The sequence below is a fragment of the Dipodomys ordii genome, unplaced genomic scaffold (genome assembly GCF_000151885.1).
Source record: "Dipodomys ordii isolate 6190 unplaced genomic scaffold, Dord_2.0 Scaffold1, whole genome shotgun sequence".
NCBI classification, from domain to species: domain Eukaryota; kingdom Metazoa; phylum Chordata; class Mammalia; order Rodentia; family Heteromyidae; genus Dipodomys; species Dipodomys ordii.
The window spans coordinates 61,158,083-61,181,152 of NW_012267217.1; the positions used below are offsets into that span (position 1 = coordinate 61,158,083).

The 23,070-nt window shown below is 46.4% G+C and overlaps 1 protein-coding gene across 1 annotated transcript in view; it reads right to left on the bottom strand.

Annotated features, from left to right (window-relative positions):
- The window catches only part of Dner (delta/notch-like EGF repeat containing), a 160,983-nt gene that overhangs the window by 120,469 nt on the left and 17,444 nt on the right, over positions 1–23,070 (bottom strand). The window contains exon 4 of the mRNA XM_013020452.1: positions 8,840–8,985. Coding sequence (XP_012875906.1) covers positions 8,840–8,985 — 146 coding nt within the window. The remainder of the gene's footprint in view (positions 1–8,839; positions 8,986–23,070) is intronic.

Consider the following 23,070-nt stretch of genomic DNA (forward strand, 5'->3'; position numbering starts at 1 on the left):
GCTGGCCACAGAGGGCAGAAGACCATGGAAGGGAAAGGACAGAGCGGCTTCTCCTCTCCAAATCCAGAGGAAGTATCAAACTGACTAGATAGGCAACTAGAGGCTGAAGAGGTGGTGACGTTCGTAGACATCAGAGAAGGGTCAAGTTCAAGGCCTTCTAATAGCGCTGTTCTGACGTGAAGCAGCTGACAAACAGGGACCAGGCCAGTTGTTGCTCATGCTTGGTTAGGATGTGGCTCTGGCCCAGGGCATTCTTAATGCTCACAACACAGTGGCTAAGGGAAGGAAGCTGCACAAAGATAAATTGATCGCCTGCAATGACAAGGACAATGTCTGGGTAGGGAAAATACTGCTGGCAGCTTTGGGGTCCCCAGAGGAGGAGCGCACAGCCCCCTGTGGATGCCACAGCCACTCAGCCACTTCACTCCCACGGCCTTGGCAGCCTACTGACCCGGGCACTGAAATCTAGACAAGAAAAAGTATTTTATGAGTGGAAAACAAGGAGAGCAAGCCCTACCCTTCCCCCGGGGCTTCACAGTGATACTTTTCTATTCTTGGGCATAAAAGTCAGGTCAGTGCCTTATTCCCAGATTTGAAAAGTCATGAATTGAAATCTAACAATTACAGTGACCTGTCTCCAATGAAATTCTGAAATGGGCATCTGTTTTCTAAAGTCAGGGACTAAACATACATATACACACACATACAGAGAGAAAGAGAGAGCAGGAAAGAGAGAGGAGAGAGAGGAGAGAGCAAGAGAGAGAGAGTTCCCAGGCCACATCTGCAAAGCTACAGCCATACTTGAAGGGATTTTTTTCCTTTTCTTCAAATTTACACCACTTCCTCACATTCTGCTCTAGAGAAAGTGAATTTCAACATTTTGTCCCTACTAGAATATATGTCAAAGAAAGTCATGGAAGAGGGCTGCTGGGTCTTCATCAATCTTAGGAGAGGTCATGCGAACAGAGCCTCTCAATCGCTCGGCGCCCTGGCTGAGGTCCCTCGGACAGCAGGTGCAGTGCACCACAGACTCCACCCAGCCCACCCTGCTGGGTCACACTCTACAGTTTCTACCCTGTGATCCATGTATGCAGGAAAGCTAAAGAAATACTGAACCAAGATGCTGTGAGGCAAAACCAAACAAAACCTACATTTGTACTAATACCCGGGCTTGCTCACAGTAAACAAAGCTTTCCTGGAGGTCACAGCACGGTGCGGGGCCTGCTCCAATCTTGCGCATCCTCAGAAAGGACTCATAGGTAGGGGGTGGAGGCAGGGGAGCCCCGCAAGGAGTGCCTCCGGGGAAAACCCCAGAAATACCCACTTCGCGCTCATAAACAAACTCGTAGGCCTTGAACACGTGACTTAAATCTTTCCTGGTGTTTAAAATAAAATGAGTGGAGAGGCCTGGAAAGCCACCTTCCACTCTATATTCTATGACCCTGGAACTGTCACCCATGATATAATCCTTGCCTGCTATGACAGGAATATCAACAGCATTCCACAATGGTTCTTCGAAGGCTTAGCCTGGGGGGAGAGATTTCACCCTCCTACAAAGTGCCGAGGCCAGATAAAAGCGTGGGGAGACGGGGGTCCTTCGGGATGTAATTTTAGAACCATCTCCTTAAATAATTTACAATAAATGATTCAAACATGCTGCCATAATTTTGTGCAGACAACGACATGATCATCCTTCTGTTTCCTAGCCTAAAAAAGAAGAGATGGCTTTTTAATTACCGTGGTATCAAGATAATTCACACACGTTCCTGTATCCATTAAAAACGCAGCAGCGGGACTCCCCTCGCATTTACAATCTCGGAGGTTAATTGTTTCTAATACCTGTATTTTTAAGATTTGTAGAACTACTTGCTCTCTGAGGTCCACAGGGCAGCTTCTGCAAATCAAATCTGAGCAAAATCGCCTTCCCATTAGCAAAGAAACATATCTCAAGCAGCTTCGTTGTAGTCTTAAGTTTGAAGTGTCTATTCTCAGGCTCAGAAGTGTTTGATAAACGTGGTCATCAAGCTAGTTAGTCAGTCAAGAAAAAGGCATTTTTGTCTCTTTAGTTAGAAGGACGCTGTCTTAGAATATGACAGTTTCTTGTCTCTGGAACGTCACTTCAGCAAGCTAAAACCATCCGCTATTCCACTTGGTTGGTAACCTCTCTGCTTGGGTCTTATTCCCTGCTTTCTGGAGAAAACTCACCTGAGGATCAGCACAGGCATGGAGCCCTGACCCTGCCGCACGCAGATCGACTACCCCAGGGCCACTGCCACAGTATGCTGTTGGCACTCACTGCCACTGTGTTGTATCTTGAGGGAAACTGGGTTCTGTGGGTGCTGGTGGCTGTCTGTTCAATGGTACTAGGAATTAAACTCAAGGCCTCATGCTTGTTAGGCCAACACTACACCTTACCCCCACACACCTGCTCAGTCCTTTTCCTTCAATTTATCAGATAAAGTCTCCTGCTCTTGCCCAGGGCAGTCTCTGACTGGGATCTTGCTATCTCCACCTCCAGAGTAGCTGGGATTATTGGCATGAACTACCCCGTGTTCTGCTCCCATTGCTGTTTGGATGCTGAATGATTCAGTGAATGTATTGATTCTTCGTGGGCTCCCTCATCTCCTTTCCTAGCCTTTCTCTTCCAATCCTTCCAGAACCCAGTGCCTCCCTTTTCAGGCCTCTTGAGGGCCTTTGCCTTTGCACTAATGCTGTGCAGCTCTCCAAGGAGTGTGTGACTTGACTATGCATCTGTCCCTGCCATCTTATTCTTCATCCTACCTTCCACAACCTTCCTACAGAGATTCGCCAGTAGTTTCAAAGCAGCAAGAGAATAACATCAAAGATTCTGTGGGCTCAAAGCATTCTGACCTGTTTCTTTTTTTAAAGTAGGGGAAAAGATTGATGGAGTTGCCTAAAATGTTCCTGAGGGGTTACTACAATGCTCTGGGTCCCACTATCTCTGAGACAGTCTTAGATCAGAGAATATTTTATGATTCATTACTTTATAAAAACTTAATTCACCTTTTACTTCTCATGTTCCTATACTTACCAAATTTAGAACCCAAAGTGTACTTCTAACTCAAAGCTCGGGGAACTAGCTTCTTACCATGTTTTTGGTCTTCTATTTATTTTCATCGAGGTTTTAGTGCCCCCCTCCCTGCATGGAAAGGTGCATGCTAGATGAATACAGAATAGGCCACCCCAAGACTCTAATGCAAGAAGCCCGTCACCCCACGCTCCCTGGAGACGCTTTCTGTGATCGCGCACCTGATGCAGTCATCTTTCTGGGCTCTCGGAGCATGCCTGTGCACCTGTCCAAGTACACATCACACTGTGCTCTAATCAGCGAGGCCTTCCAAATCCCTCCAGGCTGGCCCTGTCTTGACAAAAAAAAAAAAATTGTTCTCCTCAGATTGTAGGGAGCTACTAGGGCCACAGCAAGTGCTCAAAAGCTCGGCAATGAAGTGAATGCCAATAACAATGGACACAAAGAAACATAAGTGGAAATCAAAAAATCTTACGTCTCCAAAGAGCAAGAAGACACTAGCAGACCTGACAGGAGGGTACTACTTTGCACTGACGATTAGGTCCGCTTCTAGAAGCAGGAAGGTTTTGACCTGTTGGGGAGGTGGGAGAGCAGGGGACGAGGGTCGGGGGGCAGCATGGGAGCAGTGAGGCAGTCGGGCAGGTGAAATCACTGAGACGTGAGTGAAGACGGGGAAATGCCTGGATATGGCGAGGGAGGCCTTGGCAACTTGAGCACCTGCTTGTGCACTCCCTCACTGCGCCACCAATGCCCCGAAATGAACAAACCAAAGGCACAAGGATGAACTGGGAGCCCTCACAAGGAGCACAGCTTTCGCCATGGAACAAGAAATAGTCCAGGAGAGTTGACCTATGGCAGATGGGTCCACAGGACAGTGTCGTGTGCCATGTGGGGTGCCCAGCCATGTGGGGTACAGAAGAAAGCAAGTATTGTCAGCTGTGGATAAAGCCACTAGTTCTGGTCAATAAAGCGTTACTAAGTCAGAGCCGACAGGAAGAGCACTGATGCAGGCTGGAAGAGCAGACTCCCGAGCACCCAAGCCTGGGACCACAGGAGGGTTATAGGGAGGCGCCATGAGCTAAGAATTCTGTAGCAGCACATCCCTAGGTCCAGGCCCCTGCTATGAAGGCAGGCAGAGGAATACACTACAGACACGGAAAGTGACTTTCAGTGGTTAGCACTAGCTAGTGTCCTGCCCCATACCAGCAGCCTAAAGATGATGGATGCTCAGGCAAGAGCTAAGGAGACCTCTAGGGACCTTCTGACAAGGACAGTATAATCCCATTTCTCATCGATACAGACCAGGGCCAGCAAACAGGAAAACGGCAGGATGCTTATTGATCGATCACTTCTCAGCATTGATCTTTTATTACTCATTCTGAGTTGTCTTGAAATGGCTGACAATGCAATGTGTGAGTAAAAACACATGGTGCATTGTTGCTTTAGGAAATAAGCCAGGGGCTGGGAAGGTGGCTCAGTGGTAGAGTGCTTGCCTTGCATGCATGAGGCCCTGGGTTCAATTCCTCAGCACCACATAAGCAGAAAAAAGCCAGAAGTGGTGCTCTGGTTCAAGTGGTACAGCACTAGCCTTGAGCTGAAGAGCTGAGGACAGCGCCCAGGCTCAGAGTTCAAGCCCCACAACTGACAACAAAAAAAGAAAATAAGCCAGGATGGGACCCTGAGCAGCATGATCCCAGGACCTCTGACTCCAGGACTATTGTCTACGATCTCCTTGCACATCAGGATCACGCAGCTGTCCTACCAAAAGCATCAGAGTCGAAGTGCAGAGGAGGTTGGAGGATGCGTTTCAGGCTATTTATCCATAGTAAACAAGATGTTCACAAATGCCCTCAGCCTTGTGGACAGAGGAATGAAATGGGCAGAAAGAAGGCAAGAGAGAATTAGGAGAACACAGAAAACCTTGTAATCAGTTTATTTCATATAGCAACTGGGCTGGGCTACTAGGCCCAAATATTTGATCCCACATTATTCTGGATGTTCTGCCAGGATATTTTTGTGGTGAGATTTGTTACATCCGTAGACCTCTAATAAAGTAGTCTGTTCTTCATCATGTGAAGGATGATTAGAGGATGAAGGGTGAGGCCGGCCTCATCCAATTAAGTTGAATATCTGAATAAAATAGAAGACCAAACGGCCCAAGCAAGAAGGAATTCAGCCCATCGATGGAATTCAGACCCCTTAACCTCAGCTCCTCCTGGTGGGAGCAGCAGTATTTAGACAATTCTTTCCTGACTCTCCAGTCTGTGGGCCTGCACCATCAGAATCTGATACATCAAGATACATGGAGTCTTATTGGGGTTTTTTGTTTTTTGTTTTGTTTTGACTGTCATGGGGACTGAATTCTGGGCCTAGGCACCGTCCTTCAGCTCTTCAGCTCAAGGCTAGTGCTCTACCACTTGAGCCACAGTGCCACTTCCGGCTTTTTCTGCTTATATGGTGCTGAGGAATTGAACCCAGGGCCTCATGCATGGAAGGCAAGCACTTTACCACTGAGCCACCTTCCTAGCCCATCTTATTGGTTTTATTCCTTTGTACAATCCTGCCTAATAAGAATGACTGGATCTGGACAGACTAGTTTCATGGCATCTAATTTGGATCTCAAAAGACTGAACATCCAAGCCAGCAAACAGACCTGTATAACAGATGATCTGGGGGTCAGAAGCAAGTAGGCTAACCAACCTAGGGACAGAGTTCAAAGACATAAATAGTGGACCAACGGCCAACTTATTTTTGTCAAGAGAAGGACAGATCAGAATCAACTCTTGTAACAAAAGCAGCCTTCAGAAAACAGGAAGGAAGGTTTTGCCGGCGTCACAGTAAACACTTGAAAAGCCCTTCTTGGACCAGTGCAGATCTCAGAACAGCCAGCTTAAGCTCTATCATCACCACTTATCAACCCAGAACTGAGAAATATCCCCTCGCCAAAGTACAGCTGACAGGGGAGAAATGAGGTCCATTACCCAATGAGAGTGGTGTAGAAATAACAGAATTGCTTTTTATCCTGATGGATGATCTAATAAGAGAATATAAAAATGATCAGAAACAATAAAATTAAATCGCCACATGCAGTTCGATTTGTATTGCTCTGTAGAGTAGATTCTCACCTGGTGTAGAAGGCTGGACCAAATAACTCCTTATTTTAGGAGACAGTGACAAGGAAGAAACATGATGACCATGATCTTTATTGCTGGAAAATACTGCTAAGTCACTGTAACTACCACAGCACCACAAAAACCCACGAGACTCGAGCAGACACAGAAACAGATGAGCCACCAGTCCACCCTGCAGAGGTGGTTTGATTTGCATGAGTCATTTTGTTCCAAGATAACATGACCCAAAGTGGTGGATCTTGGACATGGTAATGCCAGGCTGATCATTTGCTTAAGAGTCACCAGGAATAATGATAATAGCTGATGTAGTTACTGGCCACTGTGACCTGATGCAGAATCAACGGCCGCAGAGACTCTCTTAGAGGTAAATGAGGTGCTTCCAGGAGGTGACAGGGAAGAAAGAAGGATGCTGGATGCCCTTCAGAGACGCTGGTACCCCCAATCAAGATCCGCTCCCTCTGAGGTGAGTCTGCCAAAATTGGCTTCAATCCCTCACCAAGACTTTTGAATCACTTTTCCTCATGCTTCCCAAGGGTTGCCGACTGCCCCGCCAGGTACTAAACGTGTCCGCTGCCTTTCCAGAGAGCTGGTCTTAAGCTCCAGACTGAGGCCCCTGGCTGCAGCGTTGTCATGGAGGAGTCCTGTGTGCTGGGCACATGCCCACAGCACCTGTGTGCTACGATCACGTGACAACTGCCTTGTCGATGAGACGCTCCCCAGAACCCCAGCAGAGCTTGCAGTGAATCCAACCACGTTGTCAGTCACCAGGTCCAGAAGCGACCCCTGCTCCCCGCTCCTATGAGACATTTCTCTTTGGCTGATGTTGTCTTTCTCAGTTCACAGGCATCCGCACGGCCTGCGGGGAGGCCTGGCGCTCACTCACAGTCCCTCACTCTCTTTATTAAATGGGTTCTTCACTGCTTTTTCATTGTTTTCCCAGGTACATGACCCACCCCACCCCAGCTTGGACTGTCATAGAAGAACACTCAGGATCTTTTGCTTTTCTTTCCCACCAAATGCATTCATAAATGAGGCTTCCCTCAGACAAGAGGGTGGACTGGACCCAGCGGGCAGCGACAGAAGGCCTTTGTGAAAGCCACCTTGTGCAGGCTCACGCCCCAGCTTCCTCTCCATCCTCCTCCTCCTCCCTCTCACAAGCAGGGCTACGACCCTGCCCTTGGTTTACCTTTGGGTCCATTTTCAAAGCTTTGGCAAAAATGATCCTTTCCACTACTCCCTCTGCTGAGTTCCCAACCACATTCTGTCTTTTCTAAACTATATTTTTATTGTCTCCAAGTAGCTGAATGAAGGAGTTCCCGTTCGACGAATCCGTTTATGAATACAATACGTCTTCACCAGTGCCATCCCCCTCATCATTCTCCCCCGTCCCTTCAATTTTCTGTCTTTTCCAGTGAAAATCACACAGGAAAAAAAATGTGTTTTTAAAGCAACTGCCAGATCATACTTAATATTGGAAACTCCTGGTTTTCTAAGATGATGGAGAAGTATTTGAAAATTTCCCCCAAAACTTCACTCCTTCATCAGACAGCCCCTCTCCTCACTCATCAAAGTTCACACTGTGATTAAAACAGCCACCAGGTTATCCAAGAATACGGACCCTGCTGCCCTTAAAGTCATCCTAGAACAGATCACACTTTGGGGGGGAGGGGCTGAGGGGTCTACCTTCCCTGGACATTAACTCCAGTGGAAAAATGTGTAGACTGGGGAAAGGAAAAGAAAGCGAAAGATGCCAGAGAACAGAACCCAGAAGTGGTGAGTGGAATCCTGTCCCTGAGGATAGAGAGGACTAGTTCCCTCACCTCTGCTCTCCAGGTGGAGCCCAGAGCCCTCCGGAGAAACTGTCTTAATAAGCTCTGACTGCTGGTACGATGGTCCCAGTCACTGATGGCTAACTCTGGTCCCTAAGCGGAAGACAAGAAGAGGAAGTTGCCCTCAGGCCTGTGCTCCGTGTGACTGCAGCTATTAAAAAAACAAATGTGGGAGAGCCCAGGGATTCTACAGTGCTCAGAGAAAGTCAGAGAGAAAAAAACCTAAGCAGATAGGCAAAGATGGCAGTCCCACAGAGAGACCACCCCTCTCTCTCCCGACAGGCCCCAGAAGACAGCGAGAGTGGCCTGGTGGAGACAACACCCTGGGGCAGAGCTGTACGGGAGATGGCGCCCGGACCTGGGGGAGGTGGACAGCGATGCGTCATCATGCTGGCTCCCCCAAGGCCCGCCTCTCACCCCTGCCTCTGCCTCACGCCTTCTCCTGCTCTTCTCCATCTGCAGTTCTATTGTCATTGCTCGAGAAATGTGAAGTCCAGGAGGAAATGACCACACTGGCAGACAGCAGTTCCAAACACTGGTAAGCAAATGACTGCACTTACCTTTTTTTTTTCTTCCATTTCTCTTGATTCTATTACCAGATAGAGTCTTTCCGTCATTCCAAAGCTAGAGGAGGTATCAGTGCACAAACGTGTTACAAATCACAGGGAGATTTTTGCATACTAATCCATAATTGAAGCCAGAAATTTGGAGGGCTTCTTCAGTAAATATACTACTAGGTCTCTATTGTCCTCGTTTGATGTATGCACCGACATACACATGTGTTTATGTATGCAAATATATGTCCACATGCTCCCCGGTTGACCCCTCACCTCCGATGGCTTTGTGGTGCATTTTCCCTTTCCCGAGCACTCTACGTCATTCGGGCGGCTGTCCCCTGGCGCACACGTGCTGGCCTTCACCACCAGAGTCAAGCGCAAAGCAACGATAGACTTCGTCACGGAATCATTCACAAACCCTGAAAGAAAACGAAAACAATCGCAACAGTAAGTATGGCTTCACCAACCGACCCTCTACCCAGCTCTAGGTAGCATTTCAGTCTGACTAAAAAGAAAAAGTGAGTGTAGTACAAAGGAGTAAAGCAAACACAACTCTCCATCCAGATGTCAGGTCTTCAAGATGTACGTGGGAAACCACCAAGGTCACGAGCAAGGAGCACCCGTCACCCCAGACACGGCCTGTGGTCCTTCACTTGTTCCTATCTCTCAATTCCATCCCTAGGGGCCACCTTGGAAATCAATCTCTGTTTCTAAACCCCGCTCTTCCCCCTGTCACCCAAAGCTTCTCCTGAGTACTCTGGAATGTCCCCTATTCTGCTGGCAGTCTACACAGCGGCCCCCAGCACCCTCGCAGGTGGGCAGGCAACGCCAGCGCACACTCCGTGTTGGGTTCATTAATGAGCAATTCACCTGAACACCAATTGGACTTTATGGTATCGATTTTATCCACCAAGTAAAATGGATAATTTCAGTTAACTAACAAAACTGGGCTAATCATAGCTAAACATTGAGCCGAATATTGATTACAACATCACTGAGTTGTCTTATTTATCATTGAAGGGTCATTCATGCATAGCAGTCAATATAGATATGTATAGCACATATGCTTATATCTATTTAGCATAAACATAGAATACCAAGGAATTAATATAGCTTCTAGCTGGAATGAAGAAATAAATATCTTGGTATTTATTTCGTGAATATTTTAGTAAGTAAGCATTTTTTCTCATAAGAATATAACTTTTTATTTCAAAGGAAAATACTACCAAAACTCATGAATGTGCCAAGACATTTAGTCCTTGGTGCTGTTCAAGAGTAAGATCAAGTCCATGAGTCTCACTATTATACACCCATATCCACAGATATTTTTATAAATATGCATGGATATTTTAAGACATGGGCTCTTTTTTATGTGTGCTGGTTCTGGGCCTTCAACTCAGGCCTAGCTGCTCTCCCTGAGCGTTTTTGAGTCACACCTCCACTTCCTGCTTTTCTGGTAGTTGGAGATAAGAGTCTTATGGATTTTCCTGTCTGGGCTGGTTTCAAACCATAATCCTCAGATCTCAGCCTCCTGAGTAGCTAGGATTACAGGTATGAGAAACCAGCAGCTGGCTGACAAAAGACTTTGAATGCCCAGGAGTCAGTGGGGAAAAAAATGAACAAGAGAAAATGATTGATTGAAGAGCAATTGAAATAAATTCCATTACGGGGGGGGGGGGTAGAGTATATTCTGATCTCTATTTCTGATTATACATAAAGGTAAATCTAGATGGCTTAAAAATGGTAGCATTGAGGCTGGATGCGGATGACTCAGGCCTGTAGTCCTAGCTACTCAGGAGACTGAGACTTGTGGATTGCAGGTCAAAGCCAGCCTGGGCAGGAAAGTCCATGAGACTCTTATCTCCAATCAACCACCAAAAATCCAGAAGCAGAAAAAGCTCAGGGACAGTGGCCTGGCCCTCAGTTCAAGCACTAGGACCAAGATAAGATAAATAAATAAATAAAAATTTTAAAAAGCTAAGATGCCAAAAAAACTTTAAGACTCCAAGTAGAAAACACAAGAAGTTGGCTGTTTTACCAGCCTCACAGCATGAAAATTTTCAAATGAGACACAAAATGAATCATAAAAATAAATTAATTTTCCTCTATATAAACCTAAATTGTATAAATAAAATTGTAAATTATTTATAAATAGGCACCACAAACAAAGATGGTAGACCAGACGCAGGCTTCAAGATAAAATTTATAATGCATAAAACCTGAAAATGATTACCTGCCATAATATATAAAATATTCTTCCACTTGCTTTTCTCTCAACATTATTTGTATTTATATAAATATTAAAACATACAGAGCAGCATGAAGCTCTTTTATGTATAAATATATAAACAGTAAAATTATGTAGAGATGCATGGAAAGAAACAAACCAATCTCAGCAGGTGGAAGAAGGAAGCAGAGATGGGCAGAAAGGGAGCTTCTGGCTGCAAATATAGAGTTTATTTCTTTATTAAAAATGAATAAAGAGGGCTAGGAAGGTGGCTTAGTGGTAGAGTGCAGGTCCTGCATGCATGAGGCCCTGGGTTCAATTCCTCAGCACCACATAAGCAGAAAAGGCTGGAAGTGGAGCTATGGCTCAAGTGGTAGAGTGTCAGCCTTGAGCTGAAGAGCTGAGGGACAGCGCCCAGGCCCAGAGTTCAGTCCCCACGACTGACAGAAGAAAAAAAAAGTATAAAGAACACCAGGCATGGTGGCCCATGCTTATAATCAATGCTACTTTGGAGGCGGAGATCAGAAAGATCACAGTTCAGGACAGCCTGGGCAAAAAAGTTAGCAAGACTCCATTTCAAGCAATCAGTCATACCAGGTACCTCTCATACCAGCTAGGCAGGAAGCTGAAGGTACAATCATTGTCTGTGGCCAGCCCTGGCGAAAAATATATCAAAACATACTAAAGGGCTGGGGGCATGGCTGATGTGGAAGGCACCTATCCAGAAAGGTGAGGCCTTGCAACTACACTCAGCCTCCCTGCAGGAAAAGTAGAAAGAAAATGTACAACAAAAGGCACTAAGACTCGTGTATAATGGAACCCTATATTCATTTCCATAGTCTTACATATATTTTAAATATTGTACAAATAAATGTTTAGTAGGTAGGTAGGGAAGGGATAGTGGGAGAACAAAAAGGAAGGGCAATGATGCTAGATAGGAAAGAACTCATGGCCTGACCCGTGTAACTGTAACCCCTCCGCACAGCATCTCTGTAATAAAATAAAATGTTAAAAAAATAAATGTTTAATTTAGATTATTTATGAAGCTACGGTATCACTACTTCCAAGCAGGCTGTGACAAGTTATAAATCTACAAGTAAACACACTGGGCGGTAAGCAAGGGGTTACAAGTGAATTAACTGAAGTGTCACAGACTCTATGGAGAGTACAAATAGTATAGTTCTAAAAAAAAAAAAAAAAGAGTAAAGTCAAAGCCCAACAAAATAAGTAGCAGGAGTGGGTGCTTGCAAGAGGGAAGGGGAAGGGGAAGGCCAAGGGCAAGGGGTAGGAGAATGAAGGGGGAAGAGGGAGGACTGCAGTCCGGAATTCACTGTATATACCACAGGGCTCAGAACTAAGGGAAGGGGTGGGAGGAAGGGGGCAGAAGTGGATGACACAGACCAAGATACACTGTACACACAAACTGCTTTGTTAAATGGCAGAAACAAATTCAATGCCTAAACTAAAATCAAGATAAGTAAGGGAAAGTGGGCTGGGAGGCATGGGGGAGAATGTTGGACGGGTGACAATGATCAAGATGCACCTCGTTCATAAGCTGCTTCGGTGAACGGCTCCTTTGTACAACTACTTAAAGATAATAAAAATATTTTCTGAAACACAAATTAACAGCAGCAAAAGACTAAGAGAAAAAGAAATGCAGAGCACCCTGCTATCCAGAAAACAAGTTCCAGAATGACATTGTGGTCATCTTCTCTAAACTTTTCAAACACCCTGTTTCCCTGGCTTTATTAAATGCCTTATTGTGATGCACACATACATATTGTTCTCATAAGTGCATTGCCTTAAAATAACCATAAGAACCTGGATACAAAAGAGAGAAGGAATCACATCAATCTAGCTGGCTTGCATGTCAACTCCTACCATCTCATCAGGTGATGGTCACATAAAAAGACATTGTTAATGCTTTTGGTGGTGGTGGTGGTGGTGGTGGTCAGTCATGGGCCTTGAACTCAGGGCCTGGGCGCGGTGCATGGGCTTTTTTCACTCCAGGCTAGTACTCTACTCCTTTGAGCCACAGCTCTTTTTTTGTGGTGGTTAATTGGAGGTAACAGTCTCACAGACTTTCCTGCCTGGGCTGGCTTCGAACCACCATCCTCAGATCTCAGCTCCTGAGTATTGTAGCTAGGATTACAGGCATGAGCCACTGGTGCCGGGCTAAACATTGCTATTTCTCACTATACATGAGCGCCATTCCCAGTTTAGAATTCCCCGTGCCCTGGGGTGCTGTGCCTCTGCGTGTTATCTCAAATTTGTTCAAAGTGAGGCTGGACATACTAGGCTCACTATTCGTCCTTCTAAATGTTAAATAAAAGGCAACTGTGAAGCAAAAAGGAAAAAAAAAAGGAAAAGCGAGACTCGAGCTCGGGCTGAGGGAGGAAAGGGGTTCACTTTCTCCAGAGCCCCCCAGCTCTCAGAGCTGCTTCTAGCAACGGAGGGAAGTTAGTCTGTGGGTTGCACCTCTGTCTGTCCTGAGCATTGAAACAAGTCTTACTAAAGCCCGCCACGTGCTGCAGAGAATCCCAGATGAGGGCGGCCCCTCGCAGTACGGGGCCTCCCCGCAAAGACAGGAGCCACAGGTCTGACGCCGGAGGTGGTTTATGCCCATATACTGCTGGCTGTTACCGGCTTCAGGAAAGAAGGAAATGGAGGGGCTCAGGACAGCGATCCTCTTCCGTCGTAGCCCCACTATGTGGAAGCATCTTGCTCATCCCATCCGGTCTCTGCAAACATGTCCACGCTGCTCTGCTCTGCACGGACTCTCCTGCTGCCAACCTTAGAGCCACCAGAGGCAGCGCCGGCCTCACCCGCTCACGACTTTTTTCCTCAATATTCTAGGCCACAGTCAAGTGCACAGCACCGTGCTCCGGGCCCTGATTAACTTACTGTGCTCTCTTGATGGAAGAGCAAATCTTTTAATAATTATCCCTTAATTCTGTGACCTGAGACTGGGATTCAAACTTGTACCTGATGCTTTTGCTACTGAGCCATGCCTCCCTTTCCTTATTATCATTCATTTTTTATTATTACTGAGTAGTTGTACAAAGAGGTTTCAATTCCACGAGTCAGGTTCTGCATCCTGATCAACGTCACCCTGCCCATCTCGACTCTCAAGTGACATCGTTCTGTGTTTACAGAATGTACATTGAATATAATGACTACAATTGCCCAGCCTTCCTTCTTCCATTCATGTGCCCCCCACACACCAAGAACAAGTCTTAGAGACAGGGTGAAAGAGGTCAAGACAAGGCACACACCAGACCAGAGCAGCAAAGACAATTCCCTAAGAGAGGGTGCCAGAATGTCTACTCATCCACTTCGAAGAACAGCAGTCACCCAACTACATAAATACCAGGTTACTAAAATATAATTATTTATCAACTTCCGGTGACCTGGGGTGGAGAAGCAGGCTGATAGAGTGTTGAGATGCTGCAAGAGGTCTTGTTCCATCTGACATTTCTACACATAAAACAATAGAGATAACATCAGATACCAGTAATTATAAAGGTATTTTTTTACATCTCTCCTTTGTTCTCTAGCTTCACATTAAATTATTTTCAAAGTCTCTATTATCTGTCTGTTCACTTAGCATTTCAAAAACACAGTCCCCTATAATTGTGTAGAAAGAGACTTCCTTCCAAGGATTATTTTTTAAATTCTGCTCAACTGGTAAATTTACTTAGCAGGTACTCAAGTAAGTACATAGTTAAAGTACACAAGGTAGATTTTTCTAGATAATTTGCTCCCATTTCCTCAGTGACCAGTGATCAAGCTTATGTCTATCAATGTGGTACCATACTAGATTTCACGGGCACAAAGAAGAATCACTATTGGTTTCTGCTACTCCAAACTTGCCATCAAGAGTTGTAGTAGCAGCCAAGCATTGATGGCTCACATCTGTAATCACAGCTCTTCAGGAGGATGGGATCCAAGGATCACTGTTCAAAGCTAGCCTGCACAGAAAGTCTGTGAGACTCTTCAACTAACCCATGAAAAGCCCAGAGTGGAAGTGTGGCTCAAGGGTAAGCACTAGCCTTGAGGAAATAGCCAAACAAGACTGAAAAGTCCCAATACTATACACAATGTAGTAGTTCTTAACTAATATTGAACCTAGTAGCTTCAGATTTTTAGGAGCTTTTTCAAAGTATCTATTCCCATTTTCTAACACATATAACTAAGTGCCCATGGTCTGAGATATGTCTCCAGTAGACATGTTTTTTAAAAGATTTCCTAAGTAAGCAAGGTAGCTGGTGGCTCACATCTGTAATCCTAGTCAGGAGACTCATATCCAAGGATCACAGTTCAAAGCCAGCCTGAGCAGAAAAGTCCAAGAGACTCTTACCTCCAATAAACTATTCAGAAAAAGCCAGAAGTGGTGTTGTAGTTCAAGTGATAGAGCTCTAGCTTTGAGCAAAAGAAGCTCAAGGTAATTCAGATGTAAGCTTCCTTTAAGAACCATGTGGGGAAAAATAAATAAATAAATAAACAGATCTAAGTCACTAAGTTAATATTATTAAAGTCACAATTGCTTTGAATGAGAGGTGCCCTTGTGAGCCTCAGACAGCAGTTTGGTCATCTATCTGTGCAGACAATGTTTCTGTTCCCACGTTGGTCGGAAAGACTTGTTCGGGCCTCTGCTGCACCTGGGTTTCTGTGATCAATTCCAAGACTGAGGCTTAGCCCTACACAGGGGCTCCAACTGACGTCTGGTGCAAACTAAAAGCAATAAAGAGGAGACTTACGAAAGAAAGGCCGGAGAGAAAGAAGGAAGGGGAGGAGAAGGCAGGAGGAAAGAACAGAACCAAGACTTCCCAGCAGACACAGGGTATGAGGGACAGAAGGAACCCATGTGTCCCCTGCGTGCATGCCTTGACAAGAGGCAAATGGAGACTTTTACTATGAATACAGCGGAGCTGAAATGCTGGTGAGACGCAGAAGTGGAGCAAGCTGACCAGTGGCAGGACAAGGACACAGGAAGCCAGCAATATCAGGACTGAAGATTTAAGTGATTACTCATCCAAACACAGATGCTGCTGAAAAACTGCAAGACAAAGAAAACATACGGAGGGGAAAAGAGAATGGATGGGACTCAGAAACCAAGTCCTATAGTCCAACCGTCATCAAATAAGATGAGCATTACAAAGCTATCCAACGATTAGTACACTAGTAATCATTCAGTAGCAATATGAATGACATGATATAGAAATGGCTATAGGGTTTCCTCACCATGGTGAGAAAAGAGATTTCTTGGGCCTGAGGAGCAGGAAGTACTCCGTGGTGTCTGACCTGGGACCGCACTGTGGCCGCGCTGGCACAGAGGAGGGACACGTGAGTCCACCAGGGAAGAAACAAACGTGACAAGGACTCACAAAGTTCGCTCCACGTTTAGGTACTGGGAGAGGGAGGGTGGATGGGGAACAGCAATGGACCGGGAGACCCACGTCTATTTGCTACACAACAGGATGAGTTCCCTTAATTTCAGTGCTTTGGGGTCTGGGGGGGAGGGGGGAGGATGGGAAGGGATGGGAAGGGGAAACAAAGGAGGAGGCAACAATGTTTGATAAGAAATGTACTCATTATCTTGTCCATGTAATTGTGACCCCTCTATACAGTATTTTCACAATTTAAAAAAAAAACTATAATGAAGAAGAAATCTCTGCAAAGATTGCCCAGGGATCGTCTGAACATGTCCCAAGTGACTAGTCAGGGGTGACGAAGAAAATCTGGTTTCTTTCTCTCCCTCCATGTCTCCCTCCCTAGTTCCCCTGCCTTCCTCCCAGCACAAAAGCCACACAACCTGCCCTTCTCCCCAACACCAAACAGGGCTAATGAACGCAGTGACTACATGCTCTGCGATCATTACAGGCTTTCAAAAAACACTAACTTTGTCCAACTCACACCCTTGGTACAAAGAGAATGAAAGGGGTGCAGTCATTATGGGTGGCAAACAGTGGTCAAGCATCAATTAAAGCACATGGGATGGCTGACTGCAGGCCATTAACTGTTTTACTGCTTCTCTTTTTTAATATTAACGCTAAAGAGTCTTAAATGGACTCCACAGTTAACACCTCATTGGGATTAATAGCAAGTGGGATTTGCTCCTCTCACTCCAGTCGTTTGCCTAAAGACCATTTTCTTTTCTGCTCAAGGCAAAGTATACATGGAAGATTTAAAAAAATAACTGCCTATAAATTCCTGAGCAGTAGGTATTGAAAACAGACTGTGCCGAGGTTTCTGATGAGGACTGAGAGAGAGCCATCACACAGGCCCACAAACGCTGCTCAGCGTTCAGCAAGGCCCGCAGCCCACACCAGACAGGCATGAAGGACTTCAGAGCACGCCACAGAGGCAGGGGCAATGGCACACCTGCGCTAGCTCCTTAAGAAGGATCTGTGACCCAACATGTAGTGTGTGTGAACGGGGCCCCTGTGAAGCAGACATGGTGGGCAGACACTACCACGGACCAGATGAGGGGTGAGCCTAGGGCCTGAAATGCAGAAATGAGTCCAGCAGGTAACATGGGCCCGATGGAGTGTGCACTTAACACCGAGCTCCCAACGTGTTTCCTGGCCTATGAAATCCCAACCATAATCTGAAGAAGAGATAGCCAATTAAAAATAGCCACAAAAAGGGGGAGGATCAAAAATAGCCTCGCCCAAGGCACACACCCCACTCCCAACCCTGTCTAGGTATGCTTGCTCCTCTACCTGTCTGCCCACTGTGTCTCACTTGTACCAGCTTCCTAATAAACTTTGTTTCTTCTATTCTCCAGTCTGGATAATTATTTTACCAACCCTGGCTCTAAAAATCTATGACAGTGACAATAATCAAGATGCTTTCTACACATACATTGCTATGTTGAATTGAAAACCCTGTGTGCAATTATTTAGAGATAATAAAAATCCTTTTTTCATCTCAGTAAATATTATTTTCTATGATCAGAGGCACAGGGGCATTCATTGGGCCTTTGTGTTCCTCCCCTGAGTGTCCTCCTTCGGTCTCAGTATGTATGAATGCCTACAATAATCAAGATGCTTTGTACACACAAATTGACATGTTGAATTGAAACCCCTTGGAGAAATTATTTAAAGATAATAAAAAAATTGTTTAAAAAATCCATGACATTGTAAATCCTGACCAGCAGATTTGTCTTTGACAATGCTAGAGGAGGGGCAAAAAGCAACCCTGGGGAAGAAGGGAGCCAGAGCTAGGTGCGGGGTGTCAGGCTACAAAATCAAGGCCCACTGACACCCTTGTCACAAGAACTGGTCTCCTCCTTGGTCTCCCTTATGCAGAATGCAGCCCGGACCAGAGGGTAAGGAAGAGGAGGTTAATAAGTACTTCCTTAAGATTCCGTAACCCCCATGTGCGAATTCACATCCACATGTTATAAGCTTGGTGCTGGTGCTACTCCCCCTGGTGCGACAAGCCCAAAGGCAGAAGCGACTGCGTGTGTTTAGCATGCCCGGCAGCATGAGGTATCATAAACAGGATACTCACAGTTCAGGCCACCCCCAGCATCGAGTGAGACCCTACCTCCAAAATAACTAAGACAAAAATGAGTTGGCATGGTTTAGGTGGTAGAGTGCCTGACTAGCAAGAGCAAGGCCCTGAGTTCAATGCTCAAAACTGCAAGGGGAAAAAAAATAGCAAAATACAGCTGGAGAGTCCTTCCGAGGCTGGCATTCTACACAACTCCAAGCAACGGTTTATGTGCGCAGCAGAGGTGACTAGCCTACAGTGCTACATTTTTTGCTTAATTCCTTTCAGGAATTAATTCCCACCCTTCCCCTTTTGTCACTAATATTAGGCCGTTACCTGTCTGAAATCAGTGAGCATACAAGCCTTTGTTCTTCCTGTTGTGCTTTAATAATATAACTTAGAATAACTAAATGACAGGGCCTGTGACCCCTTCCCTTGCTCTCTTCCCACCGGCTGGCAAGCCTGCGTGGCTCTAGGGATGGAGCCTGTGTGCTGGACTAACAACTCCAGGCCACACGTGAGGGACTAATTAACTGACTTGTAGTTTCTTCAAGCTGCTGCATCTGAGCTGCCTGGATTCCAAGGCTCAGCCGCTACTATAATCAATACAGGCCTATAAACCAATCACTCTGTGTCATCCCACCGCCTCGGCCAATGGAACTGTCTCTCAGCTGCCATGTGCTGTCACACACTCACAAAACACAAACTCCGGCACATGTCCCTCCCTCCTCTTCCTCAGTAGTACAGAGCCTGGCTGATCATGGGAGCCCGGCTCCTATTCTATCACACAGGGTTGGTGGAAGGGAACTGAACACCTCTCTGCCTTGGGCTCATTCTCTCAGAAGTAGAGATGACACTTCCTGGGTGGTTGCTATGACAGAAGGTCTTAATATGGGCAAAGCCTTTAATGCAGTACAAATATATGCTATGGGCTGTACATCCTCATCAGCATCACCACCACGGACAGCAGCATCAACAACCAACATCTGAAAGAAGTGCTGTCTTCGTGTCTGGGCTGCTGAACACACTGCCACCAATGGTTGGCTCTGGAGCAACTCAAGTTTCTTTCTTTGTCTGGGAAATCCGAGGCACCGGCTGGGCTGAGATCTGGTGAGGGCCCACGAGGCAGAGAGGTGAGGGTCCTCGGGGCCTCCTTTGTGGGGACACAAATGCCCCTCATGGAGGAAGTCACCCCCTCCCCCAATGCCTGCCCCAAGCCCCAGCTGAGAACTGGATTTCGTCAGAGGCATCGGAGGGGACACTAGCCTTCGGACCATGGCAGGTCTAGATGGAACGTGCAGCCGCGGATGTCTGAGGGAGTTTCCGCAGAAAACCAGCACACGGCCACCCAGCCTCCCGCTCGGCCTCCCAAGTCAAACCTGGGACAGGGAATTTATTTCTTAAATGATGACTACTTCTTTATCTTGTTTTGTTTTGTTGTGAAGGTGCTGTACAGAGGGGTTAGAGTTGCATGGCTACCTTTTAGAAATTATTGCTCAGATTTAGTAATAATGTCGGGATCAAAGTATGCCTGGCACCAATAATGCAAGGAACTGTCTTTTCCTATTACTGGCTTTTTGGTGGTTAGTTGGAGAGAAGAGTGTCATGGACTTTCCTGCCCGGACTGGCTTAGAATCATGATCTTCAGCTCTCAGACTGCTGAGAAGCTAGGATCACAGAAATGAGCCACTAGCACCCAGCTAAAAGGTATTTTCTTAAATACAGACAGCACCCAATTCAAGAAAGACTGGCTGGTATGAAAAGAGCGCATAATGATACACAAAGATTCAAATGATAAAGTTGTTTTTGGAAGCAAATCGACCGTTAGGCCTGTCAAATCTCTCCAGCTGCCTCCTTCAAGCATCAGGCAGTCTTCATTTAGCCAAAGTATTCTCTCCTTGTGTGTGAGAAGAAAAAAAAAAGGCATAATTGAACACTTTTTTTGAAAGGGCCTGTTCCTGAATACCAATGATTAGAACGTAAAAAATTAATTGACACTTTCCTTTGAAATTTTGTTGGCTCACCCAGAATGCCCAATTGAAATTCTTCATTTACTTAATGCCTATTTGATCACCTTTTGCTAATCAGTTGGAATTGCATCACTTCATCTTCCACTACTATGGTTTCAACTTGTCAAATGCCAGCAAATCAATTGTGAAATTACTGTGAACACTCATACACTTGCACACCGTGTCCACTCATTAATATCCAATGAGGATTTCCTGATTAATGACATTATTAGACATGCCAAAATAATTAATCATTTTTCTGTGTGGGTGTGAGGAGAATAAAGGATTAGAAAGGCACACTTCATTGGGCTGAAAATAGACATTCCACACAGAGGGGGGGGGGAAGGAAGGAGAGAGGGGGGAGGGAGGAGAAATGAGGGAGGGAGGGAGGGAGGAATCAGGTGTATGGAGGGCGTTGTATGCCAGCTGCTGATGGACTGGTTTGTCTTCTCATCTATGTCTGGGGACTGGCGCTCTCAGTTGCCTTTCTTCTGTGGTCCTGCCTTGTGCTGCTTTTATTCAGAATCTCTAGCTTCAGGGGACACCAGCAAGGCAGCCTGGTAACCCCATGGAAAAGAAGTTCCCTGGATTGGAGGGTTGGAGATTTCTAGTTTGAAGTGCATTCACTTCCTGCATTATACATACTATCTTTTCCTTTTCTTTTTTCTTTTTTCTTGGCTGGTCCTGGGCCTTGAACTCAGGGCCTGGGCACTGTCCCTGAGCTTCTTTTTTGCTCAAAGCTAGTGCTCTACCACTTGAGCCACAGTGCCACTTCTGGCTTTTTGGTAGCTTATTGGCAATAAGAGTCTTATGGACTTTCCAGCCCGGGCTGGCTTCGAACCACGATCCTCAGATCTTGGCCTCCTGAACAGCTAGGATTGCAGGCATGAGCCACTGGCACCCCATTCTTATCTTTCTTTTTCAGAGCATGAATTTATTGCACTGAAAACAGAATTCAGCAACAGATTGCAATGAAGCCCAGTGGTGCCCCAGCCACGAGAGGGGAAACAGGAGGCGCGGGGAGGTGGGCGTCATGTGAGGCAGCCTGGGCTCCTTCCGGGTCACACTGGCATGCTCACCGTGGGAGCACAGTCCAGGACACGGAGGGCCTCTGAGCCTCCCGGCAGCCTTCCGGGTCTGCTCCACTGGCCCTCCCCACACCGGCTCACGGGGGCCTGGACGCCCACCGTTATCTCATACACTGTTATGAACACACCGTTATTACATAGGCCCTACCACCCGGTCAACTCCCTCCCGCAGCTCAAGGCCAGGACTGGAAGCTCTAGATTTGGAAGATTTATTCTCTGCAGATTTAAAACCATGTATGCTTCAGCACAGCCCCCAGACCCAGAGGAGCGGTTTGCAGCTCATCGCTGTAGCATTCCTCGTGCATTGGGATCTTTAAGCCTGTCTGATAGCTAACCCAGCCTCCCCCTTGGCTGCATCCGTCCCTTTACCATGGACTCCCCGCTGTTGCAGTTCTTCTGACATTATGATATCAAATGCCCTCTCCAGCCACAGGGCTTTGGCACATGCCGCTCCAACTTTCTACCTGGAAGGTTTCCCCGGTGCCTGGTTAATAGCTAAGCCTAATCATCATTCTTCAAACTATGGTCTCCCCTGCTTCAAGGTTATATCAAACTTTTCTTATGAAATAGCCAAGTGTGTTGGTCAGTTTTAGTGTCTATTCACCTGTAAAATTAATTTTTAGTACCTGTTGCTCCACTAAAATGTTAACTTGTTTGTCCACTATTCTGTTACCACCACCAAGCAGGTGTCAAAAAGCATGTGGAGGGACAAGGACTGGCGGCTCACACCTGTGTTCCAGCCTCCTGTGATGCGGAAAACAGGAGGATCGAGGTTCAAGTCTAGCTCAGGATACACGTTCTCAAGATCCCATCTCACACCAATATCTGGGCAAACTGACACATTATGTCACTTTAACTAATAGGAGGCTAAAACTGGGAAGATTAAAGATCCAGCCAGGATACAGGGACGTTCACGAGACGTCATCTCAAGAAAACAATCCGAGCTACAACAACGGGAGGCACAAATAGGCCTGTGATCCACACCAGCCTGGACACAGTGCAAAGCCCTGTCTAAAACCTAACCAGCGCAAACGGAGTGGAGGCATGACTCAAGCTATGGAGCGCCCGCCTAGAAAGTGCAAAGGCCTGAAGTCAGATCCCAGGACCACGACAAGACACAGACTTCGGGAGGAGGAGGGAAAAGCACACAAACACATAAACACTCAACTGCGAGCTCACATGGTAAATACGAGGAAAGGAAATGGGGAGGAAGAGGAGGAGAGGGTAGGGGTAAGCTGGCCCTGGGGGAGCAAAGCCTAGTTACTGGCTCCAAGACAAAGAGCGGCTCACTCTGACCATGGTGTAACCCAGCCCTGATCCTTCCAGAGGTCGCTGAGCACCAGCCCTGACCCATCTGAAAGGGATGTCTCATTGGGCAAGTTCACACAATAAGGGTAAGACACACCGGCCCTGGTTGGTTTTTACATCCTAACTTAAAGACTGGGTACCAGGTGCTGGTGGCTCATACCTGTCATCCTAGATACTCAGGAGGGTGAGATCTGAAGATCATGGTTCAAAGCCAGCCCAGGGAAGGAAACTCAGTGAGACTCTTAACTCCAGTAAACCACTCAGAAAACCAGAAGTGGTGCTGTGGCTCAAGTGGTAGAGCGCTAGCCTTGAGCTAAGAGCTGAGGGACAGTGCCCAGGCCCAGAGTTCAAGCCCCACAACCAACAACAACA